Below are 27,980 nucleotides of genomic sequence, written 5' to 3'. Positions count from 1 at the left end.
ACCAGCTTGTGGTATCTGTTAAAGCGGCTACTTGTGGTGCCAAGGCGGTGGGCCCGCTTAGCAAGATCTGGGTGATAGTTGACGACGTGCCAGTTGGGCTTCGATCTGTGGAGTTCATGATGGCGTTTGGTAAGCTCATTGGCAAGCCCGTGGAAGTGGATTCGGAATCCCTGGGCAAGGTTGGCCCGGTTCGTCTCAATGTTTGGTGCATCGACCCCGTCTGCGTTCATGGTTCCGTGGATGTCTTCCCTTCTCCCGAGGGTGTGCGACTTCGGGTTCGGGTGGAGGGTGCTGAACCCCGTGCTCCACCTCCACCTCCGCCTCCTCCTTCCAAGCCTTCGGACCAAGATGACACGCAGGGGGATGGTTCGGCTGGGGGGCATAACCCAAGTGGAGGTACTGATCCGCATTTTACACAATCTGAATGGGATAAGTTGGATCCGGATGAACGCGAGCTGCTCAAGGATAATGCCCCTGCTCCTAATCCTCAGAAGGAGGACTTGGCTTCTCGTGACGCTGGTGTTGGTAAGGGGACCCCCTTCTCTGGTGTTTGCTCCAATGTGCCTACTCGCCCGCAGTCTCCTTCCTTCTCTGGGATCGAGGATCTTCCCGCTTCCCCCTTGCGCTCCACCGAGCCCTCAACTAAGAAGAAGAAGAAGTCTTCGATCCGGAAATTCTCGGCTAAGAGTCGGGCCTCCTCCACTTCCAAGCTTTCGGCGGCGGGTCTGGCTCGTCGTCTGGACAAGGATCTGGGCTCCGCCTCGGGGTCTGGCCCTGGGCCGGCGTCGCCGCTCCGGTGCTCCCCTGTGCTGCATTCTCCGGCGTCCACGGCGCGGAAGGGCCGGCGTGTGCGCGATTCTGGCGTTTTGGTGGTGGTGCGGGCAGAACAGCGTGCCGCGGCCAGGGATCTCCCTCCTTCAGGTTCGTCTGCCCAACCTTCTCTTCCTGCTCTCCTATTCGCCTTGTTTTACCAGCTCTGTCAGATGACCATTTGTTGCATATCATGTCTGATATTGGGGTGGCTGCTATACCGGGGATGGGCTCCCCCTCTCACCTTCTTTCTGTCATTAGGGCCAATGAGGCAGCCCAGGCTGCCATTGCCAAGGTCGTTGAGGCCACGAAAGGTGCTGGTCCTGCTGGTGCTCAGGGCCAAGCCGGGGGGTTGGAGGCGACAAATGGTTGTGGCCAGTCGTCTGCCCCCCCCGACCCTTGCTAAGGTTGGGCGTCCCAAGCGATCTAAGCCTTGTGGGGCTCCGTGCAGATCGAGTCTCCGTATTAAAAACCTTTCCTTCAAATGAGAGCTTTATTCTGGAATATTCGTGGTTTCGGTGCTAGGGGGCGCCGTGACCAGATTCATGACTTGGTTTGTGGTGAACATATTGATATTTTAGGGCTGGTCGAAACGTTTAAGGAATCTTTTTCCCCTTCTGAACTCTCTGCGATAGCTGGGATGGATAGGTTTGATTGGCACTTTCTCCCCGCCTCGGGTCATTCCGGGGGAATCTTGATTGGGTCCAAGCGGGACGTTTTTTATTTCATTGCTTTTGATCATGGCATCTTTTGGGCTAGCTGTGTGGTTCATCATCGTCAGCTGAACACTTTGTGGGAATTTATGGTGGTATATGGCCCTGCGGATCACACGCTTGCTCCTCTCTTTTTGGACGAACTATCGATTAAGATTGAAGCATGTAATATTCCTCTTCTAATTGGGGGTGATTTCAATTTGTTACGTTCTCCGGCCGACAAGAATAATCCTAATTTCTCCTGGCCTCTTGCCAATGCTTTTAATGATTTCATTAGTAACTGCGTGTTGCGTGAGCTCCCTAGGGTGGGGGCGCGTTTCACCTGGTCTAACCATCAATCCTCGCCTGTCCGGTCGGTGTTGGACAGGGTTTTTGTTTCTGTTCAGTGGGACTCATTGTTTCCCCGCGCGCTGCTTAAGACTAGGCCTGCGGTGGGCTCTGATCATGTTCCCCTGATCCTGGATGCTGGTATCCTTTCTCTTGTTTCTCCCTCCCGTTTCCAGTTTGATGCTTCTTGGCTTGTTGTTGAGGGCTTTTGTGACATGATGGTTTCTAAGATTACTAATCTTCTTTCTTCTCCTCATCGCTCCTTTGGTCCCATGGATGATTGGCACAAGGTGTCTTATGAGTTGCGTAAATTCTTAAGGGGGTGGTCTCGGAATAGGGCGGCCGAGTTGCGTAGAGACAAGGAATCCCTCGAATCTCAAATCCAGGATTTGGATCAATCTGCTGACACATCTGGGCTCTCCGCCTCTCAGTGGGCTACTCGCTACTCCCTGGAAGACGCTTTGGTGTTGCTTCACCAACAGTCAGAAATTTACTGGCGCCAACGAGGTGCCCTTAACTGGACCTTGAAAGGGGATGCTATGACGGCTTATTTCTTTGCGATCGCGAATGGCAGACGCCGCAGATGTTTCATTGACACTCTGTTGATTGACGGCGTTAGAATTTCTGACCAGTCCCTCATTATGAATCACATTGTTAGCTTCTATTCCAATCTACTCGGCTCTAAGCCGGACCCTGGGCTTGGCCTTTGCCCTGACTTCTGGGATGAGGGGTCTAAGATCTCTCCGGGCGAAAATTCGGGCCTGATGGTCCCCTTATCTGATGAAGAGATTTGGCAGGTGATTAGCTCGGCTAACCCGAATGCTGCTTCCGGCCCTGATGGTTTTTCGATCCCCTTCTTCAAAAAATTCTGGCCGCAGTTGCGGCCTCTCATTTGTACGATCATCCAAGGGTTCTGGTTAGGTACGGTGGATGTCTCTCGCCTTAATTACGCTGTCATTACCCTTATTCCTAAAGTCAAGGGCGCGGATTTGATCTCGCAATTTAGGCCGATTGCCCTTATTAATAACTTCGCCAAGTTTCCGGCTAAAGGGTTAGCCACTCGTCTCTCCCCCATTGCCCACCGTACCATTAGCCCTTTTCAGTTGGCTTTCATTAAGGGTCGTTTCATTCTGGACGGGGTTCTCTGTTTGCATGAAATCGTTCATGACCTTAAGATTCGCGAGTCGAAAGCGGTGATTCTAAAATTAGACTTTGAGAAGGCCTATGACTCGGTGAGTTGGCATTTTCTTCGTAGAGTTTTATTGGCCAAAGGGTTCGAGGGGTCCCTCGTCCATAGGATTCTACAGTTGGTCTCGGGAGGCCACACTGCCATCAATGTTAATGGTCAGGTTAGCAAATTCTTTGCCAACGGTAGGGGCCTGAGGCAAGGCGATCCTGCCTCCCCCATTTTATTCAATTTTGTTGCGGATGCTTTATCTCGCCTACTCTCTAGGGCAGCCACTAGTGGGCACATTACTCCGGTGTGTTCTAATCTCATTCCCCATGGTCTCACCCATCTCCAATATGCGGACGACACTATTATTCTGGTCGAGTTGAATGAGGCCTACCTTGCCCACCTCAAATTTATTTTACTATGCTTCGAGGCTATGTCGGGGCTTAAGATTAACTTTGCCAAGAGCGAAGTAGTTGTGACTGGTGTGGACGAATCGGAAGCCGCGCGAGTGGCCCACCTTCTTAACTGTAAGCTGGGCTCCTATCCGTTCAAGTACTTGGGTTTGCCTATTTCCCCGGATGTGCTCCATGCCAAAGATTTTGCCCCGGTAGTCACAAAGGTGGGAAACAGGGTCCTTCCCTGGCGGGGTAGATATAATACGAATGCTGGTAAAGTGGCTCTAATTAATGCTTGCCTCTCCTCCCTCCCCATGTTCCTTATGGGCTTCTTTCTCTTGTCGGCTGGGATTCATGCTGGTTTTGACAAACACCGTGGGGCGTTTTACTAGAATGCTGCGGACAATCGTCGCAAATATCGCTTCGTCAAATGGAAATTGATGTGCAGGCCCAAAAACCTTGGGGGGTTAGGAATTCTTAATACTTCCATCATGAATCAATGCTTGATGATTAAATGGTGGTGGAAGATTATGAGCGCTGAGGATCAACCCCTTTGGCTGTCGATCCTTAAGGCTAAATATTTCCCGTCCTCGAGCCCGATGTTTGCTCTGCCGCGTGGTGGCTCTCAGTTTTGGAAGTCTCTGGTCAAAGTTAGACCTGTTTTTCAATCTTTCGTTAAGTTTGTTGTTGGGGACGGTTCCTCAATTCGGTTTTGGCTTGATTGGTGGTGTGGAGATTCACCTCTCTCGGTGACCTTCCCTACCCTTTTCTCTTACTGCTCTGACCCTAATATTTCTATTGCGAAGCTTGCATCCCAGGGGTGGAACCTGGCCTTTCGCCGTTCTCTGTCGCCTGTAGAGTTTGCAGATTGGCAACGTCTTACTGCCCTCTTCCCTACGCTCTCGACGGTCAGGGGATTTGGTGCTTTGGCCGCTTTCTGCCTCTTGGCGTTTTTCTATTAAGTCTCTTTATTCTAAGCTCGTTGGTGGCACGCCTACCAATCGTTTTTCCCAAGTTTGGAAGGCCCGTATTCCCCCTAAGATTAAAATTTTCTTTGTGGCAAGCCTTTCGAGGCCGGTTGCCCTCGGCTGATCAGATTCGTAAGAGAAATGGGCCGGGCTCCCAGTTCTGTGCTCTTTGCGGTGATGTGGAAGACTCGGATCATATCTTTTTTCACTGTCACCTGGCTAAGCTTATTTGGAGTTGTGTGCGGGACTGGCTTCATGTTTCTTGGGCCCCTGCCTCCTTTGCCGAGTTGCGCAGCTTGGCTTCCAACCTCTCCGGTGTATCTAGGCGCATCTTTTGGGTGGGCTTGGGGGCTTTATGCTGGTCTCTGTGGACTACTAGGAACAAATTTATTATCGAGCACGTGTTTCCGGCTAAACTGGCTGACTGCTTATTTAAATCGTGTGCTTTCCTGCAGCAGTGGAAATCATTGACTAAGGTCGACAACCAAGAGGCGCTCTCTATGCTGATCTACAAAATCCGGACAATGGCGTCTCAGTTATGCAGACAAGAGCAGGATGCTTGATTGCTTCTTTTGGGCCAGATGCTTTAGCTTTAGTTGGTTCTTTCTCTTCCGGCCTGCGTGCCATGTACTGGCGTGGGAGCCATGTACCTGACTTTATCCTTCGTCGTCTTGCCCAACGTTGGGGCTTGGGTGTGTTTGATACTTTTCGGTGATGCTGTTGCTACCTGCCTTATGGCTTTATTTATAAAGTCGGGCGTATGCCTTTCCTCTAAAAAAACAAGCTCATCTATTAATGGGGGTTTGTTGAGAGCAGTGAAAAGATTCAAGATGGAGAAATAGCATTGCGACAGTAAACAAAGACATCTACTCAGGTCATTCAGATGAATCTAGATCTAAACGAGGGATAGTGATGAACACTGATGAACTACCATGAACTACACAGATGAATGGGGCGCTACAGATCTAAAGGGGAGAATCTTGGCGTACCTGAGCACGGCGGGGGTGGCCCGAGCATTCTTAGTGAGTTCCGACGATGATTAGAAGCGGTGTTGAGGTCGCCGTCAACTTGGCCGGAGAGCTCGAGGAGACGCGGCGATGCTTCGGACGCGAGAAGCTACAGACGCGAGGAAGAAGACGAAGAGAGGAGGCAGAGATGTAAAAGTAAATCCCGAAGCCCCCCGTGTGTATTTATAAGATGGCAAGAAGGCGAAACGGCAAGTGCGAAAACAGAGGCAGCAGGGTAATTTTTGGCTGAAAAGGTGCCTCGATTTTCGGGCCTGACAGATATGCTCAAAGATTCATTGTGACGTCACATCCAAACTCCATAAATTCGGGAAGTTGATGTCATGGCAAGCGGAAGCAAGAAATGCCAAGTATAAAAGTATTATGAGCCGACAGTCTCTTATGACTCGGGCAGAAGATAAGATGAAGAGGCAAAAGAGAAGTTCTAATTCGTTGAAGGATGACCCGAACTTAATTCCGGTGTATGGGTTAACATGGAAAAATCCAAGTTAACCCGGAGGCTAATGTTGGGGATATAACCCCACGATATGACCCGGCCAGATGGTGACCTGGTTATCCAGTGGCGACTTAAAAGACAAGCTCAATATGTGGGCCGTAAAGATTATGAAGCTCAAGGCCTAGGAGGCGACTCATAGAGCAGGCTGTCTCATGGCCTAGTGTCTGGGAGGTCGGCTCATCCAATAGGTTATAAGGAAATTCCCTTGCTTGGGAGGCAAGATAAGTAGGAGATAGATTAGGACATGGGTCATAGTAACCCGGATTCTGTTGTAACTTCAGGGCCTCAACCTATTATAAAGGAGAGCCCCGGAGGTAGAAAGGACTAAGTTACAAGCTCTCAAGTACTAGGTTAGCCAAGTTGCACCCTTGTGGTCGAGATCCCAAGCAATATCAATCAAGCAGGAAGTAGGCTATACCTCCACCGTGAGGGGCCGAACCTGGGTAAACCCGTGTCTCTCGATTCCTATCAACCCCGTTCAAGCTACTACCTAGCTGCGATGGCCTCACGACTAAGTCCTTTTTCAAGGACATCTGTCGTGACAGAACCACAAACAATGATAATAATCTCAACACGAGGACGAGGGCTTCATTGCCAAGGAAAGAACCGCAAATTATACGATCGTCGAAGATGTGAGGGCTTCATTGCCAAGGAAAGAACCGCAAATTATACGATCGTCGAAGATGTGTTGATTTGCATCGCATGGAAGTTGAGCTCGAAAGAATACGGTTGTATAGTGGCTGGGTGCGGCTGTAGGCTGCCGCGCGGCCGTAGGCGTTTTACATCTTCAAATATACTCCCTTCATTCCTAAATATTATAAGTCTTTCTAAAGATTTTAATAAGGACTACATACGGATGTATATAAACATAGTTTAGATTTTAGAGTGTAGCTTCACTCATTCTGCTCCATATGTACTCCATATTGAAATCTGTAAAAAAGACTTGTATATTGAAGTATTTAGGAACGGAGGGAGTACATCATATGTTGGAGCACTAGTTTTACATTATCAAATATACATCATCTATTGGAGTTGAGACTTTTTTAGAGATGTAAAATGCACTTTTCGGTGATGTAAATTATACAAGGTCTATGTTTACATACATCTTCTATCGGCGATGCTCTTACATCTGTAATGAAGGCGATTCCAAAAAATAAAGACCCTGATAAGTGTCATATGTGTGGCACGAACACATGTCAACTTCGAACTTTTTTATGACAAGTTTAATGACGCGAGGAGGCCAACTTTATTTGTCAGGCATGACAATTTTTTTCGGATGACAAGTTTCAGTTTTTTTTCTTTTTGAATGGCAATTTTAGTTGTGAAACAGTTAGGTTCGTGAAAAAGAAAGTAATCAAATTACGGACGGGAGCAAAACGTGTGCCGGAATGCAAGCCGTGTCCAACCAACGCGCCCTAGACGCTTCTCCGACGGCAGCTGGAGGCGAGGGAGGTTCGCATCAAAAGCTGTGGCTCCCACGACCCCGAATACCCCGTGTCCCTGTGCCGTGTTGTCTGATCGAAGCCCCGTCTCTCTGCTCTGCTCTGTCTCCTCTGCTCAGCTCACCCCCTTTCCCCAGATCCGACGCGAATGGCTTCCTACGACGGCGAGGACGACTCCGGCCGGCGGCGCCCGCCGCAGCAGCAGCACCGCCCGTCCGGCGGGGGCAGCGGCGACCTCGCCGCGAGCGCCAAGCTGGTGGCGGAGGCGGCCAAGGCGGCGCTCCAGGACCACAACCTGGGGAAGGTCGACAAGGGCCGCACCGCTGAGGCTGCCGCCGACCTGCTCCACGCGGCCTCCCTCTACGGCAAGCTCGAGGGCAAGCCCGTCGGCGGCTACCTCAACAAGGCCGAGGACTACCTCCACAAGTTCGGCGCCAAGGAGGGGGGCGGCGGAGGCGGTAAGCATCAGACCAGTGGTCACGGGGGTTCAGGCGGCAGGTACGAGGAGGAGGACGAGTACAGGAAGAAGCCTACTAGTGGTGGTGGGAGGTACGAACAGGATGATGAGTACAAGAAGAAGCCCAGTGGTGGTGGGAGGTATGAAGAGGATGACGAGTACAGGAAGAAGCCTACTAGCGGTGGTGGCGGCTACGGAGGTGGAAGGTATGAGGGAGAAGATGAGTACAAGAAGAAGCCTACCAGTGGTGGCTATGGTGGGGGGAGGTATGAGCAAGAAGATGACTACAAGAGGCCCCCTAGTGGTGGCTATGGTGGGGGAAGGTACGAAGAAGACGATGAGTACAAGAAGAAGCCTAGTGCAGGTGGATATGGAGGTGGAGGAGGGAGATACGAAGATGAGTACAAGAAGCCAACCGGTGGCCATGCTGGAGGGAGGTACGAGGAAGATGATGAGTACAAGAGGCCTAGTGGTGGAAGCCATGGAGGGAGGTATGAAGAAGAGGACTACAAGAAGAAGCCTAGTGGTGGAGGAAGGTACGAAGAAGATGACTACAAGAAGAAACCTAGTGGTGGAGGAAGGTATGAAGAAGATGACTACAAGAAGAAGCCTAGTGGTGGAAGCCATGGAGGGAAGGATGAGTCAGAAGGCGGTGGCATTGGAGACTACATTAAACTTGCACAGGGTTTCATGAAGAAGCAGGATGGCGAAGGTGGGCACAAGAAGACTAGTGGCCATGGAGGAGGAGGGTATGGAAAGGAGGAAAATGAAGAGGATAGCGGCAAGAAGAAACATGGTGGCCGCCCTGAGAGTGGAAAAGACGAGTCGGAGGGCAGTGGCATGGCAGACTACCTGAAACTTGCACAGGGTTTCATGAAGAAGGATGGTGAAGGGGGAAGTGGAGCTGGTATGGGGGACTACTTAAAGCTTGCAGAGGGGTTCATGAAGAAGCGTTGATTTATAACTGATCTTGCTACCATTGCGATTGATGAAGGACTTTGTGTTTGGTTAGTCCCTTGTCTTGTTTAACATCTGTATGTTGTGGAATTTCCTAGGATTTCCACCGACAAAGCTGTCTTGCTTGTGCTGTGTGCAATGTACTGAATGCCCAAGGTGCTACTTTCGATTTCAGGAGAATAAAAGATTGGATGAATAAAGCTGTGTTATTCATGCTTTGTAAATAGTTCTGAATTGAAATAATGATTGTAGTGTTATCATAATAAAAGTGTTGAATAGAACTTGTGTTTTCTAGTGGATATTATGAATGTAGCTGTGTTGGTGATGCATCTTAGTATCCTATTATACTGAACCCTAATGCAATGCTGTGCGTATCTGAAATACTTGAGCTAAATTTGAAAAAAAAGGCACATATGAAGATCGTGATTAGTATTGTGTTCTATTGTGTATGCTGGATTCAGTTAGAGAGACACTCTCTGTTTCTTTCAGCATGTGTTTTGACTTAGCCCTATGAATCATCTCTTAAGTGGATTGGTTGAAAAACTGTTTTTATCTACATCTTACTTTCCTATTCTGCCTATTGCCTCTGATTCTGTAGATAAACTACTGACCTTTTTCATGGTTGCTTTGAGGGCACCTTTTCAACTGATGGTAGTTTTGAATAGATCTCGAGGGCACCTTTTCTAGTGGATCTTGGTAGTTTCTGGCATCTGTGTACAATTCAGTGGCAAAGTAACGTCATGAACTAGACAGCATGTAACACCTGCTGAAACACACCCTCAGCTGGTGTCATGTTAACAGCCTGAACTAACCTGCAAACATATATGTTATACTCCCTCCGTTCCTAAATACTTGTCTTTCTAGGCATTTCAACAAGTGACTACATACGGAGTAAAATGAGTGAATCTACACTCTAAAATATGTCTACATACATCCGTATGTGATAGTCATTTGAAATGCCTAGAAAGACAAGTATTTAGGAACGGAGGGAGTACCAGTTATTGCACATTTCCCAGATACCATGGCTGGCAGGAAAAGCACCACACAAACATAACCTTTATGAGCATGAGCTGTCTTTCTTCCACTATGGTCGAACATTTCAGTTCTCATCTATTCCTTGTCCGCGGACCCTTATTCAGCAGGCAGACTTGTTTGTGTCTTCCCTTGCACCCAGACTCCAAACTTTTAAGTACTCCAGACCTATTTGATAATCTCCTAGAACCCAAGTAAGTGAACAACTCTGAACCATTCTTGAATGATCCAACCCACTAGATTCCTAGTTAGTAAATAGCCGAGGCAACAAGAGTATATCCATCCTTGCGGCTGCCCTTCTGGCAGAAGCTGCTATGTTGGCATCACACCACGATATCAACAAGCTTCATTCATATTGAAGATGAACCTAGGTCAAAAGAGCTCATGGAGTAATCGCTTTTGGCGATGTTGAAGATGAACCTAGGTCAAAAGAGCTCATGGAGTAATCGCTTTTGGCGATGTTGAAGATGAATCTGAGGGCTGCATGGAGCCGTCAAAGATATTTGTGAAGAAGCAGGATCAACAAGCTGGCTTGGAGCCAATCAGAAGGTGTTTTTCTTTTTGGAAATTGCATGAACCTAGGCCAAGACCTCATGGAGTAATACTGAGTTCATGTCCTCGAGTCATATAGTGATAGGTTACTGATTTGTTAGTTGGCCAAGAAATAGCAATATGTTGCTGGTCCAATTTTTGTGTGCAGATAAGGCCCAAGGCCATATATTAATGAAAACCAGACCTTACAAGAACTTCCTTAGTAGAATTTTCGTTCACCATTGATACTTTCAGTTCAGATATGTTTGCATAAGAAAAGTTTCTTTGGAATTAGCATGTGTATTTTTCAACAGAAACTCGTAGCAAGCTGCAGAAGTAACTCCATATAATAAAATGTGGAGCCTGTATACAATATAGGGACCCAAAATTCGAAGCAACTGGTTAAGTATTTCTGCAACTCACTTTGTCTGCCTATTTTTTGGGGGTTTCTGCCTGGGTCATGTTCAAGGAAACCTGCAGCTTAATCTATACAAAGAATTCCGTCATTGTTTTCATTTTCTGTCTTCAGGTGAGCTCCGTGGTACTAGTGTGAGTTGAGTATCTTTTTTTCAGTAAGTACTCCCTCCGTAAAGAAAAATATAAGAGCGTTTAGATCACTACAGTAGTGATCTAAACGCTCTTATATTTGTTTACAGAGGGAGTACCTATTTTTGGAGGGATTTCTTATGTGCAGTCATGTGTTTTCTGGCATCACATATTATCCTTTTTGCCAAAATGAAAGTTTTGCCATTGTTATTTCCCAAAAGTTTATAATTTCGGCCTGATGAGCATGATTTTTTTTCTTCCAAAATTGGGCATGATTCAGTACTCAATTAGTTTGATTGTCTTCAAACGTGGGCATGGTTAGCGCATACTACCTAATATCTTGTTTAAGGGCGTCGTGTTTAAGGTCGTTTATAGTGAACCAAGGAACCAGTCTGGCAGAGCAGAAAAATTCCAAATGTCTGAAAGGTAGCTGAAACAATTATTTCGGCAAAAATGCAATGCACCTCAGCCAGCAGCCGCACTGAAACACAGGTCCCCGACACAACACAAAGCCAGACCACATGATAGATGTTCACATGACTGGGACACCACACATGCGAAATGATCAGAGAACATGCAAGGGTGCCTTTCATCGGGAAGAACCAAATCCAATGTACAGACATGCCGAGCCTCAGCACACCAACTCAATCACCAGCACGCCCTCAGGAACCACACCACATGGGACTCAAAAGAATGGCACGAATCATGGACACTATGGATAAGAAGACGGATCATCAGATCAAGGTTCAGAACTCCTCGACGGAGGCGGCTTCGCGGGGCACCTCGTAGGCGTCCTTCTGCCTCAGCTTCTTCACGCCGGCGATGAAGCACACCTTGTCGGACCGGAAGCTCTCCAGGTTCACGGTGGTCACCTTCACCCACACCACCACCTTGGTCTTCATGCCCTCGATCGCCGAGAGCTTGCCCCGGGACAGGGTCGCCTTCACGCGGGTGGCGTACCGTATCATGGAGGAGTCCTTGAAGCTCACCTCGCAGGGCTTGGCCAGGTGCACCACGAGCCTCGAGCTCGTCTGGTCGTACTCGTAGCAGATGATGTTCCGAGGGAAGAGGCCCGGAGGGAGGTTGTACTCGCGCAGCAGGTCAGAGAGGGACTTGTTTGGTTTGCCTGAATAAGAAAGAAATAGGGTCAGTCACTTGTAGTCCATATATAGTAGACATTTATATAGCAATTATTCAATTGTCACTAGCTAGAATTGCATAGACCTAATGGCAACATGTGAACCATGGCATGAGAATGCCACAAACATATTGACACGCAGAAGGGAATTCAGAAGCAGCAGTTTCGAGCGCTTTAGCAAAGTTCAAATACATGGAGAATGATGTATGTAAAGTGTAAATGCCGAATTATGTATACTACAAGACTGGAATTGCAGTGGAACAAAGTGTGAAAATGGGAAGTTCATATGAAGGATTTTTTGATCAGAAGAAAGATGTCTCAGAGCAATGTATACCGTATACCTACTTAAACCAACAAAACAAACAAACTGGAAGGCACAATTGAAGATGGCCTGCAAGTGGCAAAAAACTTGCCAACTGATCTGCTTTGCTAGCATTCACATTTTATTTAACAAACTACTCCCTCCGTTCAATATTATAAGATGTTCTAACTCTTTTCTGAATCGGAAGTATGTAGACGCATTTTAGTGTGTTTGTTCACTCATTTTAGGCCGTATGTAGTCCATATTGAAATATCCAAAACATCTTATAATAGTGAAGGGCGGAAGTACTTCAGAACATTCGCATTTTATTTAAGAAACTACTGTCTTTCCGCACAATGTTTTCACGTGAGCGGTCGGATTGCAGATCCGAGTATACCACTAGTTGTTCGCAGCTTCCTGTAAGAGTACAGATTAGGGGCTGCTTAGAAGAAAATATTGAATAGACTATGCACTGCAGACTACCAAATCAGCTGGCTGGTGCTTGCTAATCCAATGACAAGCTGAAGACAGCCTTGGTAATACCGCCAAAGACCTCAACAGACCCAGTGCAAAGATTGCAAGTAAAACAAGATGTTAGGTGAGCAAGTCCCCCCTGCTCTGCACTATCGTCCTAGGAGCTTTTGCATAATTGCGTCAACAAACATTGGACCCATTTCAGTTTGGCCCCCATGTGCATCAGCGTCACTCATTGTATTACTAGTACTTTGCAGATCGAAACGAGTACTTGGATTAGAGCCAGATCCAAATCGTGAAGAAAGGCTATGTGGATGGATACAGCCGTATTAAAGAAAGCACTCCTTGGTTTGCTTTGGTGTTACGCATCAGCAAGAAAAACAGCGTTGCTAACAGCGATGGACGAGTGTACTGAAGATGTTGCTAAGACGACGTGACATGTAGCTTCAGACTAACTGCTATTTCCTGAGCCGCAAAGCGACCACTGAACGGAAATTAGAGAAATTATGGAGCAGAGCGATCGATACTACAGTACCTTTGAGCTTCTCGAAGACCCATTTCGCCTTCTCCTCCACGGTGCTTGAGATGCGCTGCAGATCAGAAATAGTTGGGTTATTGGCTGTGACTTGTGACGGATGAACTGAACCACTTGGAAGTTGGAACTAGAGTGGAGTAATAATTAAAGTTTCCCTTAGAGTTACAATGCACTGGAATGTACTACTGAGTCGGTATAGCGAATGCAGAAGTGCGATCGAATCAAATAATGATTTTCATATGGCAATCCACTCGGAAAAAAAGTTGCAAATCAAAGCAGGAACTTTCGCTGGTCTTGGTGGGAAAAGGAACGAATATAACCCGGCCTAAAGGGGGAAGAATATAAGAGAAAGATCTGCAAATGAATGCTTCAATCAAGAACTCAAGATTTTCTTGGTCCTTAGCACGAACAACATGTGAACCACGAAATGTTGACAGCCAGATAATTTCTGAACTGCAACAGCCGCAGAAAAAGATGAGGACGAGGAAAACAGAACACCGAGCAACAAAAAAGAATCCGTCCATCCATCCATCCATCCCCGTGATAACGGAAACCCGTAAAAATCTCACGGAAACAAGCAAGCGAGCCGGGAAATCAGGAACGGCATTTTACCCGGTCCAAGCGATTCACCAAGAACGAGAAGGGATTCGCCATGACGAACCCAGCCACGAAGAGCGAGAAAGAAAGGAGGGAGAGAGAGATGACGCGGGAGGGCGGGAAGGAAGGCAAGAGTAGCGGAGCACTGACCGAGATGTCGCCGCCGATGGCGGAGAGCTCCTGCTTGGCCTTGCGGGGGATGGTGAAGCTGCCGAGCTTGGTGAGGGCCTTCTCCATCCTTCCTCGGCGCCGGCGTGGAGCGTGTGGACGCGGACGCGGACGCCGGCTGGCTGTGGCGCGTGCGTGGGGTGCCGCGGGATGGGCGACAGACAGTGGACGGAACCAGGTTCAGAGCTGCGGCACGCTCCACAGGAAAGGAGCGGAATAAATAAAGAGCGGAATAAATAATAGCGAGCGTGCGGGCTGGGTGTTTGTTTGGTGGGTGCGTGCGATGGATCAACAGTGGAGTGAAGCTTCTGGAGATAGGAAAAGGGAAGGAGACGTTGGAGGGATATATGGGCGCCGCAGTCTCGTTTCTGTTACTACTATCCACGCCGAAATTTGGACGACATTCGAGAAGTGATCAGGCCGATTTGGTCGCGTCGCTCGGCCCTAAAATCTTGTGCGAAGGAGGGAGGATCGCGGGCGAACCGGGGCTGCGGTTTGGGACGCGCACGGACCCGAAAAGGGCCCGAATATGACAGCGAGCCGCGTGACCGAGCCGAGCGTATGCCGCATCACAGAAGCCAGGTCCGGCACCAGAGTAGAGTACAAGGAACGGCTATTTCCGCGTGTTGCATGGCCAAGAGCGTGACGCCTCACCGTTGTTGGTCCATTGCATTGCCGCCCAGCCGCGCGCTGATTTGTCTTCCGCCGCGCACAGACCCAGCCTCGCCGTGCGAAACGCCCGATTCTGATCAACGACACACGTTATCCAAGCCAAAAGCGGCACAAGCGGATGGTATCTCTACTCCTATAAAAATCTGAATTGATGATGATGGTTTGCGTGCAATCTTTCATCAATAGCCGTTGTATCTAGATCTGACGCATACAAAGCAAACTGCTGCAGTTTTATAAAAAAAATGCCCGCACTTGTTTTCATATTTACAAACAACTTCTTGTCTCTCACAATCAGCCTTATCTCTTCCCCACCACGTCTAGAAGGCCATGGAACAATCTGGTGCGATGGCTGCTACCGGCGCCGTCCACCCCCAATCTTAGTGTTCCGTGCAATGCACGGGCATCTTACTAGTCATCTATCTACGACTTGCACGTATAGTACATCTGGACGAAGTCCTTGTCATCCACGGTTGTCTTCCACCTAGCCGCTACTCTTTCTTTGTCATTCGACTCGTTTGGTCATCTGGTCTTGAGCGGTGGCCGCCCGTAAGCTGCATACTTGGCTGCGACCATCACATAAATGCTTGTCATTTTTGGTGGTATGCTCATGATGCATGTCCACTAGTCCAACTCACCACCACTTGGCTAAGCAGTCTACTCTTGTTTCTCGGCAAATTACTTGTATTACTCATGTATCATCATCGTTGAAATCAGAATTACATTGTCTAACGACCTCATTAGGGCCTGATCCCACCCACATTGTGGTGCGACCACCGACCGGTATTCGTACCATAAGTTGCCGCTAGATGGCTTATGAGATTTTGAGTAAGTCGGGTGTGAGTAATAGAAGAACTTCATTGCTCCATGAGTAGTTTGATCTCACGCACAATGTTGCTATGTCGTGATATGTCCATATATCCCTTCTTCATTAGATTTACAACATCCAAGCAATCTGATTAATTGATGATAGAAAGATGACTCCGTCGTAATGCAAGCGAAATTCTACATTCAAGAGCATCATGACATGTAAGAGATGACGACACAGACTAAAAATTGTATCGCCCATATGAACTAGCTAGACAGCTACATATGATCCTCCTAATGTTTGGTTAGAAGATGCCCCTGAACTTTGTAATCTCCATGCTTGTAAACAATGCCACCATTCTCATGAATGAATGAAAGAGGTTTGAAGTGTAAAGAAAACTCTTCATCAACTTGCACATGGTTGGTGTGTTGTCGATATAATCGGCTAGACATATTTATTGATTGTTCAAAAAAAAGTCTACAAGTTTACCAAAGCATGAAAGTTAGCAAAAGGAATACATAAAACTTGGATCACTCTTATTCAAATTCAACATAAAATTTACTTTGAAAACTTGGTAGGGGCTGCGCGAATGCATATCCCCTCTATCACAAACTACGACGTTCACTCTCCCGCAAAAATGAGATGATAGATCAACGCACTCACAAAGTGCAAAGTGAGCCATTGATCTAGGCCATGAGCCTTATTGATCACTCATGGACGCCATCCAGGTAAGTAGGTTTCGAAGCTGTCAATCCTCCACTTATATAGATGCCTTCCCTGATTAGATCTTCACAATGTTTCCATATGGAACTAAACTAGACGCAATTATCAGATTCAAACTGGTTTTTATTTGTTGAGTCCCTGGGTTCAAACTGGTCAGACACGTTGGCTAACTAGTATTTTCTAACCCATCGGCGTCAGAAAGGCCGAGGTATTCAAGAGACCAATTGTACATATAGCCCATTAACACAAGTACACAAAACAGACCCCTAAGAACATCCTATTCCCCGACATGTGTGGGGAATAGAGAGGAAACGTGCAACCCCCTTGCTTCGCGCCAGCTTTGGGCCGGCCCATATGCTGGGAGCGTATCCCCTGTTTTTCTTCTTTTTTGTATTTTCTTTTTTTTGTTTCTTTAAACAAGTTTGGGATTTTAAAAATGTTCACGAATTTAAAAAATCTTCTTGGATTTCATAAAATGTTTGTGAATTTGATAAAATGTTTCAAATTTCAAACATATTCTCAAATTTGAAAAAAAATCTCTTGGATTTAAAAATAATTTAGGAATTTGAAAAACATTTCTAGGATTTTAAAAGTGTTCGCAAATTTGAAATATAGTTTTGAATTTCAAAAAAATTGTTCACATATTTGAAAATGTTCCCGTATTACAAAAAATGTTCGCAAATTTGGAAACTGATCCAGGATTTGACAAGTTATTCATGAATTTGAAAAATTGTTCTTGATTTCAAAAATTGTCACAAATTTCAAAAAATATACCCAGATTTCAAAAAATATTTGCGAAATTAGAAAATGATCTGCATTTCAAAACTTGTTCCTGTATTATATATAAATATTCACAAATTTTAAAAATGTTGACGGTTTTCAAAATTGTTCATGAATTTGAAAAATATATTGAATTCAAAAAATGTTCATGATTTTGAGAAAGTGTTCTCAATTTAAAAAATTGTTCCCATATTTCAAAAAAATGAAAAAGGAAAAAGAAAAGGAAAGAAGAAAATTAAAATAAAAAAGAAAAAGGGAATAAAAACTAGAAAAATCCGGACAAGAAAAACATAGAGAAAAAAAAGAAAAATCCGTCATTTTTCTACGAAGGCCAGCCTAACCCCCGCAACATGTTAGGCCCAACCGAACCCAGGAAGCCAGCCTAACCTCCTCATGAAATTGTCAATCTTAATTTCCTCCTATCTTTCGAGGCCATGTCTGGCCTTAAGATCAACTTCAACAAAAACGAGGTGGTGGTATAAGGATACTCTCAGGCCGAGCAACAGCGGATTGTGGAAACCAAAATTGCAAGTTGTCCTCCTTTCCCATCATATTTGGGGATGCCGCTGTTGACTCGAGGGTTGTGCTAAGCGAGTTCGATCCACTTATGGGACGGGTCGCGTCTCAGGTAGAACCTTCGTGTGGCCGTTTTACTTTGAAAGAAAATAAGTCGGCCCTTATTAACTCTTTTCTTTTTGAGGAAAGGCCATCATGGCTAGCTTTATTACGTTCAAATAATAGATACATCGTCTACGGGCTTGCTGACCAAAACGTCAGTGGCTCATTGAAAGTGCGTTATATCGACTAGAGGGGGTGAATAGTCAATTTTTACAAATTCGTCACTAAGGAATACCAGGCTGAGGAAATTCCTAAGTAACGAACTACTTAGCAGCGGAATAAGTACTCATATGCAAGCATAACAGAGCAGTAGCACAGTCGTCATGATGAAATGAAAGCAAGCACAGAGTACAAGTAGCGTAAACACAGGATAAGCAGGCTGAAGTCAAACTGACTGAAGAAATAGGATTGAAGAAATTGAGAAAGTCTTCAGCCAAAGTCTTCAACAGTAACGATCAAGTACTACAACACATAAATGAGGAAATGAAAGGGTTGAGGAAATAGAACCAGTAGCTTGGTGAAGACAGTGATTTGGTAGACCAGTTCCAACTGATGTGACAGTCGTACGTCTGGTTGGAGCGGCTAGGTATTTAAACCTGAGGACACACAGTCCTCACCGTATTCTCCTTGAGCTAAGGGCACACAGACCTCGCCCAATCACTCGTGGTAAGTCTTCAGGTGACTTCCAAACCTTCACAGACTCGGTCACTCGGTGATCCACAATTTCCTCTTGGATGCTCTAGACCATGACGCCTAACCGTCTGCAGGATGCACAGTCCTCAAAGGTAACAAGCATAGGTTCCACACAGGAACAATCTCTTCAGTGATGCTCAATCACTTTGGGTTTGTAGGTGTTTGGGGTTTTCCACACTTGATGATTTTCGCTCAAAGTCCTCGAAGGATGGGATGCTCTAAATGACAAGTGTCTGTTTCTCTCTGAGCAGCCAACCAACTAGTGGTTGTAGGGGTGGTTATTTATAGCCTAGGGAGCAACCCGACATGATAAGACATAAATGCCCTGTTGGGGAACGTAGTAATCAAAAATTTCCTACGCACACGCAAGATCATGGTGATGCATAGCAACGAGAGGGGAGAGTGTGTCCACGTACCCTCGTAGACCGAAAGCGGAAGTGTTATGACAACGCGGTTTATGTAGTCGTACGTCTTCACGATCCGACCGATCCAAGTACCGAACGCACGGCACCTCCGAGTTCAGCACACGTTCAGCTCGATGATGTCCCACGAACTCCGATCCAGCAGAGCTTTGCGGGAGAGTTCCGTCAGCATGACGGCGTGATGACGGCGTTGATGATGCTACCGACGCAGGGCTTCGCCTAAGCACCGCTATGATATTACCGAGGTGGAATATGGTGGAGGGGGGCACCGCACACGGCTAATAGATCAATGATCAATTGTTGTGTCTATGGGGTGCCCCCCTCCCCGTATATAAAGGAGTGGAGGAGGGTGAGGGCCGGCCCTCTCTATGGCGCGCCCTAGGAGAGTCCTACTCCCACCGGGAGTAGGATCCCCCTTTACTAGTAGAACTAGGAGCCCTTCCAAGTAGTAGGAGTAGGAGAGAAGGAAAGGGAAAAGAGAAGAGAAGGAAGGAGGGGGCGCCGCCCCTCCCCCTAGTCCAATTCGGACTAAGCCTTGGGGGGCGTGCAGCCTCCCCTCTCTCTTTCGCCTAAAGCCCAATAAGGCCCATATACTCCCTGGCGAATTCCCGTAACTCTCCGGTACTCCGAAAAATACCCGAATCACTCGGAACCTTTCCGATGTCCGAATATAGTCGTCCAATATATCGATCTTTACGTCTCAACCATTTCGAGACTCCTCGTCATGTCCCCGATCTCATCCGGGACTCCGAACTACCTTCGGTACATCAAAACACATAAACTCATAATACCGATCGTCACCGAACTTTAAGCGTGCGGACCCTACGGGTTCGAGAACTATGTAGACATGACCGACACACGTCTCCGGTCAATAACCAATAGCAGAACCTGGATGCTCGTATTGGCTCTCACATATTCTACGAAGATCTTTATCGGTCAAACCACATAACAACATACATTGTTCCCTTTGTCATCAGTATGTTACTTGCCCGAGATTCAATCATCGGTATCTCAATACCTAGTTCAATCTCGTTACCGGCAAGTCTATTTACTCGTTACGTAATGCATCATCCCGCAACTAACTCATTAGTCACATTGCTTGCAAGGCTTATAGTGATGTGCATTACGGAGTGACAAATCCTAATCTCGAAATACGCCAACTCAACATGTACCTTTGGAGGCACCTGTAGAGCACCTTTATAATCACCCAGTTACGTTGTGACGTTTGGTAGCACACAAAGTGTTCCTCCGATAAACGGGAGTTGCATAATCTCATAGTCATAGGAACATGTATAAGTCATGAAGAAAGCAATAGCAGCATACTAAACGGTCAAGTGCTAAGCTAACGGAATGGGTCAAGTCAATCACATCATTCTCCTAATGATGTGATCCCGTTAATCAAATGACAACTCATGTCCATGGCTAGGAAACTCAACCATCTTTGATCAACGAGCTAGTCAAGTAGAGGCATACTAGTGACACTATGTTTGTCTATGTATTCACACATGTATTATGTTCCCGGTTAATACATTTCTAGCATGAATAATAAACATTTGTCATGATATAAGGAAATAAATAATAACTTTATTATTGCCTCTAGGGCATATTTCCTTTAGTCTCCCACTTGCACTAGAGTCAATAATCTAGATCACATCGCCATGTGATTTAACATCAATAGTTCACATCACCATGTGATTAACACCCATAGTTCACATCGTCATGTGACCAACACCCAAAGGGTTTACTAGAGTCAGCAATCTAGTTCACATCGCCATGTCATTAACACCCAAAGAGTACAAAGGTGTGATCATGTTTTGCTTGTGAGAGAAGTTTAGTTAACGGGTCTGCCAAATTCAGATCCGTATGTATTTTGCAAATTTCTATGTCAACAATGCTCTGCACGGAGCTACTCTAGCTAATTGCTCCCACTTTCAATATGTATCCAGATTGAGATTTAGAGTCATCCGGATCAGTGCCAAAACTTGCATCGACGTAACCCTTTATGATGAACTTTTTGTCACCTCCATAACCGAGAAACATATCCTTATTCCACTAAGGATAATTTTGACCAATGTCCAGTGATCTACTTCTAGATCACTATTGTACTCCCTTGCCAAACTCAGGGCAGGGTATACAATAGGTCTGGTACATAGCATGGCATACTTTATAGAACCTATAGCTGAGACACAGGGAATGACTTTCATTCTCTCTCTATCTTCTGCCGTGGTCGGGTTTTGAGTCTTACTCAACTTCACACCTTGCAACACAGGCAAGAACTCTTTCTTTGACTGTTCCATTTTGAACTACTTCAAAAACTTGTCAAGGTATGTACTCATTGAAAAAATTTATCAAGCGTCTTGATCTATCTCTATAGATCTTGATGCTCAATATGTAAGTAGCTTCACCGAGGTCTTTCTTTGAAAAACTCCTTTCAAACACTCCTTTATGCTTTACAAAAAAATCGACATCATTTCCAATCGACAATATGTCATTCACATATACTTATCAGAAAGGCTGTAGTGCTCCCACTCACTTTCTTGTAAATACAGGCTTCACCGCAAGTCTGTATAAAACTATATGCTTTGATCAATTCATCAAAGCGTATATTCCAACTCCGAGATGCTTGCACCAGTCCATAGATGGATCGCTGGAGCTTGCACATTTTGTTAGCACCTTTAGGATCGACAAAACCTTCTGGTTGCATCATATACAACTCTTCTTTAATAAATCCATTAAGGAATGTAGTTTTGACATCCATTTGCCAGATTTCATAAAATGTGGCAATTTGCATGATTCGGACAGACATAAGCATCGCTACGAGTGAGAAAATCTCATCGTAGTCAACACCTTGAACTTTATCAAAAACTTTTTTCGACAAGTCTAGTTTTGTAGATAGTAACACTACTATCAGCGTCCGTCATCGTCTTGAAGATCCATTTATTTTCTATGGCTTGCCGATCATCGGGCAAGTCAACCAAAGTCCACACTTTGTTCTCATACATGGATCCCATCTTAGATTTCATGGCCTCAAGCCATTTCGCGAATCTGGGCTCATCATCGCTTCCTCATAGTTCATAGGTTCGTCATGGTCAAGTAACATGACCTCCAGAACAGGATTACCGTACCACTCTGGTGCGGATCTCACTCTGGTTGACCTACGAGGTTCGGTAGTAACTTGATCTGAAGTTACATGATCATCATCATTAGCTTCCTCACTAATTGGTGTAGGAGTCACAGGAACAGATTTTTGTGATGAACTACTTTCTAATAAGGGAGCAGGTACAGTTACCTTATCAAGTTCTACTTTCCTCCCACTCACTTCTTTCGAGAGAAACTCCTTCTCTAGAAAGGATCCATTCTTAGCAACGAATGTCTTGCCTTCGGATCTGTGATAGAAGGTGTACCCAACATTTTCTTTTGGGTATCCTATGAAGACGCACTTCTCCGATTTGGGTTCGAGCTTATCAGGTTGAAACTTTTCCACATAAGCATCGTATCCCCAAACTTTAAGAAATGACAGCTTAGGTTTCTTGCTAAACCATAGCTCATACGGTGTCGTCTCAACGGATTAGACGGTGCCCTATTTAATGTGAATGCAGCTGTCTCTAATGCATAACCCCAGAACGATAGTGGTAAATCGGTAAGAGACATCATAGATTGCACTATATCCAATAAAGTACAGTTATGACGTTCGGACACACCATTATGTTGTGGTGTTCCAGGTGGCATGAGTTTGTGAAACTATTCCACATTGTTTTAATTGAAGGCCAAACTTGCAACTCAAATATTCGTCTCCGCGATCAAATCGCAGAAAAACTTTTATATTCTTGTTACAATGATTCTCCACTTCACTCCGAAATTCTTTGAACTTTTCAACTGTTTCAGTTTCATTAAGTAGATATACCCATATCTGCTCAAATCATCTGTGAAAGTCAGGAAATAATGATACCCGCCGTGAGCCTCAACACTTATCGGACCGCATACATCGGTATGTATTATTTCCAATAAGTCATTAGCTCGCTCCATTGTTCCGGAGAACGGAGTCTTAGTCATCTTGCCCATGAGGCATGGTTCGCAAGCATCAACTGATTCATAATCAAGTGATTCCAAAAGCCCATCAGCATGGATTTTCTTCATGCGCTTTACACCAATATGACCTAAACGGCAGTGCCACAAATAAGTTGCACTATCATTATTAACTTTGCATCTTTTGGCTTCAATATTATGAATATGTGTATCACTATGATCGAGATCCAACAAACCATTTTCATTGGGTGTATGACCATAGAAGGTTTTATTCATGTAAACAGAACAACAATTATTCTCTAAGTTAAATGAATAACCATATTGCAATAAACATGATCAAATCATATTTATGCTCAACGCAAAAACCAAATAACACTTATTTAGGTTCAACACTAATCCTGAAAGTATGGGGAGTGTGCGATGATGATCATATCAATCTTGGAACTACTTCCAACACACATCGTCACTTCACGCTTAACTAGTCTCTGTTCATTCTGCAACTCCCATTTTGAGTTACTAATCTAAGCAACTGAACTAGTATCAAATACTAAGGGGCTGCTATAAACACTAGTAAAGTACACATCAATAACATGTATATCAAATATACCTTTGTTCACTATGCCATCCTTCTTATCCGCCAAGTATCTAGGGCAGTTCCACTTCTAGTGACCAGTCCTTTTGCAGTAGAAGCACTTAGTCTCAGGCTTAGGTCCAGACTTGGGCTTCTTAACTTGAGCAGCAACTCGCTTGCCGTTCTTCTTGAAGTTCCCCTTCTTCCCTTTGCCCTTTTCTTGAAACTAGTGGTCTTGTCAACCATCAACACTTGATGTTTTTCTTGATTTCTACCTTCGTCGATTTCAGCATCACGGAGAGCTTGGGAATCGTTTCTGTTATCCCTTGCATATTATAGTTCATCACGAAGTTCTAGTAACTTGGTGATAGTGACTAGAGAACTCTGCCAATCACTATCTTATCTGGAAGATTAACTCCCACTTGATTCAAGTGACTGTAGTACTCAGACATTCTGAGCACATGCTCACTAGCTGAGCAATTCTCCTCCATCTTGTAGGCAAAGTACTGTCAGAGGTCTCATACCTCTCGACACGGGCATGAGTATGAAATACTAATTTCAACTCTTGGAACATCTCATATGCTCCGTGGGTTTCAAAAAAACGTCTTTGAAGCCCCGATTCTAAGCCGTAAATCATGGTGCACTAAACTATCAAGTAGTCATCATATCGAGCTTGCCAAATGTTCATAACATTTGCAGTTGCTCCTGCAATCGGTCTGTCACCTAGTGGTGCATCAAGGACATAATTCTTCTGTGCAGCAATGAGGATAATCCTCAGATCACGGATCCAATCCGTATCATTGCTACTAACATCAGGGGAGCTAAACGCGAGCAATTGATCTACAACATAGATATGCTAATACTACCAGGACTAAGTTCATGATAAATTAAAGTTCAATTAATCATATTACTTAAGAACTCCCACTTAGATAGACATCCCTCTAATCATCTAAGTGATCACGTGATCCAAATCAACTAAACCATGTCCGATCATCACGTGAGATGGAGTTGTTTTCAATGGTGAACATCACTATGTTCATCATATCTTCTATATGATTCACACTCGACCTTTCGGTCTCTAGTGTTCCGAGGCCATATCTGCATATGCTAGGCTCGTCAAGTTTAACCCGAGTATTCTGCGTGTGCAAAACTGTCTTGCACCCGTTGTAGATGAATGTAGAGCTTATCACACCCGATCATCACGTGGTGTCTCGGCACGACGAACTTTGGCAACGGTGCATACTCAGGGAGAACACTTTTATCTTGAAATTTAGTGAGAGATCATCTTATAATGCTACCGTCAATCAAAGCAAAATAAGATGCATAAAAGATAAACATCACATGCAATCAATATAAGTGATATGATATGGCCATCATCATCTTGTGCTTGTGATCTCCATCTCCGAAGCACCGTCATGATCACCATCGTCACCGGCGCGACACCTTGATCTCCATCGTAGCATCATTGTCGTCTCGCCAACTATTGCTTCTACGACTATCGCTACCGCTTAGTGATAAAGTAAAGCAATTACAGGGCGATTGCATTGCATACAATAAAGCGACAACCATATGGCTCCTGCCAGTTGCCGATAACTCGGTTACAAAACATGATCATCTCATACAATAAAATATAGCATCATGCCTTGACCATATTACATCACAACATGCCCTGCAAAAGCAAGTTAGACGTCCTCTACTTTGTTGTTGCAAGTTTTACGTGGCTGCTATGGGCCGAGCAAGAACCGTTCTTACCTACGCATCAAAACCACAACGATAGTTCGTCAAGTTAGTGCTGTTTTAACCTTCTCAAGGACCGGGCGTAGCCACACTCAGTTCAACTAAAGTTGGAGAAACTGACATCCGCCAGCCACCTGTGTGCAAAGCACGTAGGTAGAACCAGTCTCGCGTAAGCGTACGCGTAATGTCGGTCCGGGCCGCTTCATCCAACAATACCGCCGAACCAAAGTGTGACATGCTGGTAAGCAGTATAACTTGTATCGCCCACAACTCACTTGTGTTCTACTCGTGCATATAACATCTACGCATAAAACCTGGCTTGGATGCCACTGTTGGGGAACGTAGTAATTTCAAATATTTCCTATGCACACGCAAGATCATGGTGATGCATAGCAACGAGAGGGGAGAGTGCGTCCACGTACCCTCGTAGACCGAAAGCGGAAGCGTTATGACAACGCGGTTGATGTAGTCGTACGTCTTCACGATCCGACCGATCCAAGTACCGAACGCACGGCACCTCCGAGTTCAGCACACATTCAGCTCGATGATGTCCCATGAACTCCGATCCAGCAGAGCTTTGCGGGAGAGTTCCGTCAGTACGACGGCGTGATGACGGTGTTGATGATGCTACCGACGCAGGGCTTCGCCTAAGCACCGCTACGATATTACCGAGGTGGAATATGGTGGAGGGGGGCACCGCACACGGCTAAGAGATCAATGATCAGTTGTTGTGTCTATGGGGTGCCCCCCTCCCCGTATATAAAGGAGTGGAGGAGGGGGAGGGCCGGCCCACTCTATGGCGCACCCTAGGGGATTCCTACTCCCACCGGGAGTAGGATTCCCCCTTTCCTAGTAGAACTAGGAGCCCTTCCACGTAGTAGGAGTAGGAGAGAAGGAAAGGGAAAAGAGAAGAGAAGGAAGGAGGGGGCGCCGCCCCTCCCCCTAGTCCAATTCGGACTAAGCCTTGGGGGGGCGCGCAGCCTCCCCTCTCTCTTTCCCCTAAAGCCCAATAAGGCCCATATACTCCCCGGCGAATTCCCGTACTCTCCGGTACTCCGAAAAATACCCGAATCACTCGGAACCTTTCCGATGTCCGAATATAGTCGTCCAATATATCGATCTTTACGTCTCGACCATTTCGAGACTCCTCGTCATGTCCCCGATCTCATCCGGGACTCCGAACTACCTTCGGTACATCAAAACACATAAACTCATAATACCGATCATCACCGAACTTTAAGCGTGCGGACCCTACGGGTTCGAGAACTATGTAGACATGACCGAGACACGTCTCCGGTCAATAACCAATAGCGGAACCTGGATGCTCGTATTGGCTCTCACATATTCTACAAAGATCTTTATCGGTCAAACCGCATAACAACATACGTTGTTCCCTTTGTCATCGGTATGTTACTTGCCCGAGATTCGATCGTCGGTATCTCAATACCTAGTTCAATCTCGTTACCGGCAAGTCTCTTTACTCGTTACGTAATGCATCATCCCGCAACTAACTCATTAGTCACATTGCTTGCAAGGCTTATAGTGATGTGCATTACCGAGAGGGCCCAGAGATACCTCTCCGACAATCGGAGTGACAAATCCTAATCTCAAAATACGCCAACTCAACAAGTACTTTCGGAGACACCTGTAGAGCACCTTTATAATCACCCAGTTACGTTGTGATGTTTGGTAGCACACAAAGTGTTCCTCCGGTAAACGGGAGTTGCATAATCTCATAGTCATAGGAACATGTATAAGTCATGAAGAAAGCAATAACAACATACTAACCGATCAAGTGCTAAGCTAACGGAATGGGTCAAGTCAATCACATCATTCTCCTAATGATGTGATCCCGTTAATCAAATGACAGCTCATGTCCATGGCTAGGAAACTCAACCATCTTTGATCAACGAGCTAGTCAAGTAGAGGCATACTAGTGACACTATGTTTGTCTATGTATTCACGCATGTATTATGTTTCCGGTTAATACATTTCTAGCATGAATAATAAACATTTATCATGATATAAGGAAATAAATAATAACTTTATTATTGCCTCTAGGGCATATTTCCTTCATGCCCTTCAATGATATGACCATTAGTTGGGTAGATATTTTGGGACAGATGGCGCATAGGACAGGAATGGTTGGATATTTGAGTATCAAATTCCTCAGGGCTATCATGTTCCTCACTTGTAGGCAATTCGCACTGGCGAATTCCTAACTCCTCAGCCAGAACAAATTCCTCAGATAACAGAAGATCTTCGTTTATGTCACTGAAGAACTTGACTGAATTATATGAGATTTCCAATGGCTTCACTCGAAAGGATTGGTAGGTGTAGGATTTTGAGATGAGCATCACTTGGAAACTTTTCCTTAGTTTTACCTCGACCCCCTTTAACAGTACGGTGTTTCCTATGACTCAAGAAAGAGAAAAAAAACTACTAAAACAAAGTCTTCAAGCTTCATATTCCTCGCATGAACATCAAGTCTTCAAGGTCACACCAATTTCTTCATTTTCAAAGTCTTCAGAAAGCCAAAGTCTTCAGTTGAGGACATTCATTTTTAGGGGTCGACTTTCTCTGTAAATACCAGACTCCTCATAGACTTATAGACCTGTGTACACTCACAAACGCATTAGTCCCTTAACCTATAAGTCTTCAATACACCAAAATCACTAAGGGGCACTACATACACTAACAATCTCCCCTTTTTGGTGATTGATGACAATATAGGTTAAGTTTTCAACGGGGATAAACATATGAAGTGTAAATACTGATATTGAGGAATTTGATTGCAAGATGTAGAAGAACTCCCCCTGAAGATGTGCATATGTGAGGAATTTGCTT

At 45.5% G+C, this 27,980-nt stretch overlaps 2 protein-coding genes and 1 non-coding gene across 3 annotated transcripts; 1 reads left to right on the top strand and 2 right to left on the bottom strand.

Annotated features, from left to right (window-relative positions):
- The first annotated feature begins 7,391 nt into the window (after positions 1-7,391).
- On the top strand, positions 7,392-9,076 carry LOC123098299 (uncharacterized protein At5g39570). Its single transcript, XM_044520261.1, has one exon. It carries the CDS (start codon positions 7,499-7,501, stop codon positions 8,762-8,764), a length of 1,266 nt encoding a protein of 421 aa, XP_044376196.1. The 5' UTR covers positions 7,392-7,498; the 3' UTR covers positions 8,765-9,076.
- Positions 9,077-11,289: 2,213 nt separating this feature from the next.
- LOC123098300 (uncharacterized protein At5g01610) lies at positions 11,290-14,375 on the bottom strand. Its single transcript, XM_044520262.1, has 3 exons — positions 14,069-14,375; positions 13,322-13,376; positions 11,290-11,999 (listed from the first exon to the last, which is right to left on the bottom strand). Exons 1-3 carry the CDS (start codon positions 14,153-14,155, stop codon positions 11,620-11,622), a joined length of 522 nt encoding a protein of 173 aa, XP_044376197.1. The 5' UTR covers positions 14,156-14,375; the 3' UTR covers positions 11,290-11,619.
- Positions 14,376-16,137: 1,762 nt separating this feature from the next.
- On the bottom strand, positions 16,138-16,299 carry LOC123100961 (U1 spliceosomal RNA). The gene has a single exon (XR_006448567.1). It is a non-coding gene; the product is annotated as a U1 spliceosomal RNA (small nuclear RNA).
- Positions 16,300-27,980: the final 11,681 nt, after the last annotated feature.

This window comes from Triticum aestivum, chromosome 4D (genome assembly GCF_018294505.1).
Source record: "Triticum aestivum cultivar Chinese Spring chromosome 4D, IWGSC CS RefSeq v2.1, whole genome shotgun sequence".
Lineage (NCBI taxonomy): Eukaryota > Viridiplantae > Streptophyta > Magnoliopsida > Poales > Poaceae > Triticum > Triticum aestivum.
This window is presented reverse-complemented; position numbering and strand designations above follow the sequence as displayed.

Excerpts from the sequence above, each read along its gene's own strand:
- LOC123098300 (XM_044520262.1), bottom strand. The coding sequence starts at position 14,155 with ATGGAGAAGGCCCTCACCAAGCTCGGCAGCTTCACCATCCCCCGCAAG. Across the intron at positions 13,377-14,068 it reads CCATCGGCGGCGACATCTCG|CGCATCTCAAGCACCGTGGA; the intron begins GTCAGTGCTCCG and ends TCTGATCTGCAG. Across the intron at positions 12,000-13,321 it reads GGTCTTCGAGAAGCTCAAAG|GCAAACCAAACAAGTCCCTC; the intron begins GTACTGTAGTAT and ends TTTCTTATTCAG.
- LOC123098299 (XM_044520261.1), top strand. The coding sequence starts at position 7,499 with ATGGCTTCCTACGACGGCGAGGACGACTCCGGCCGGCGGCGCCCGCCG.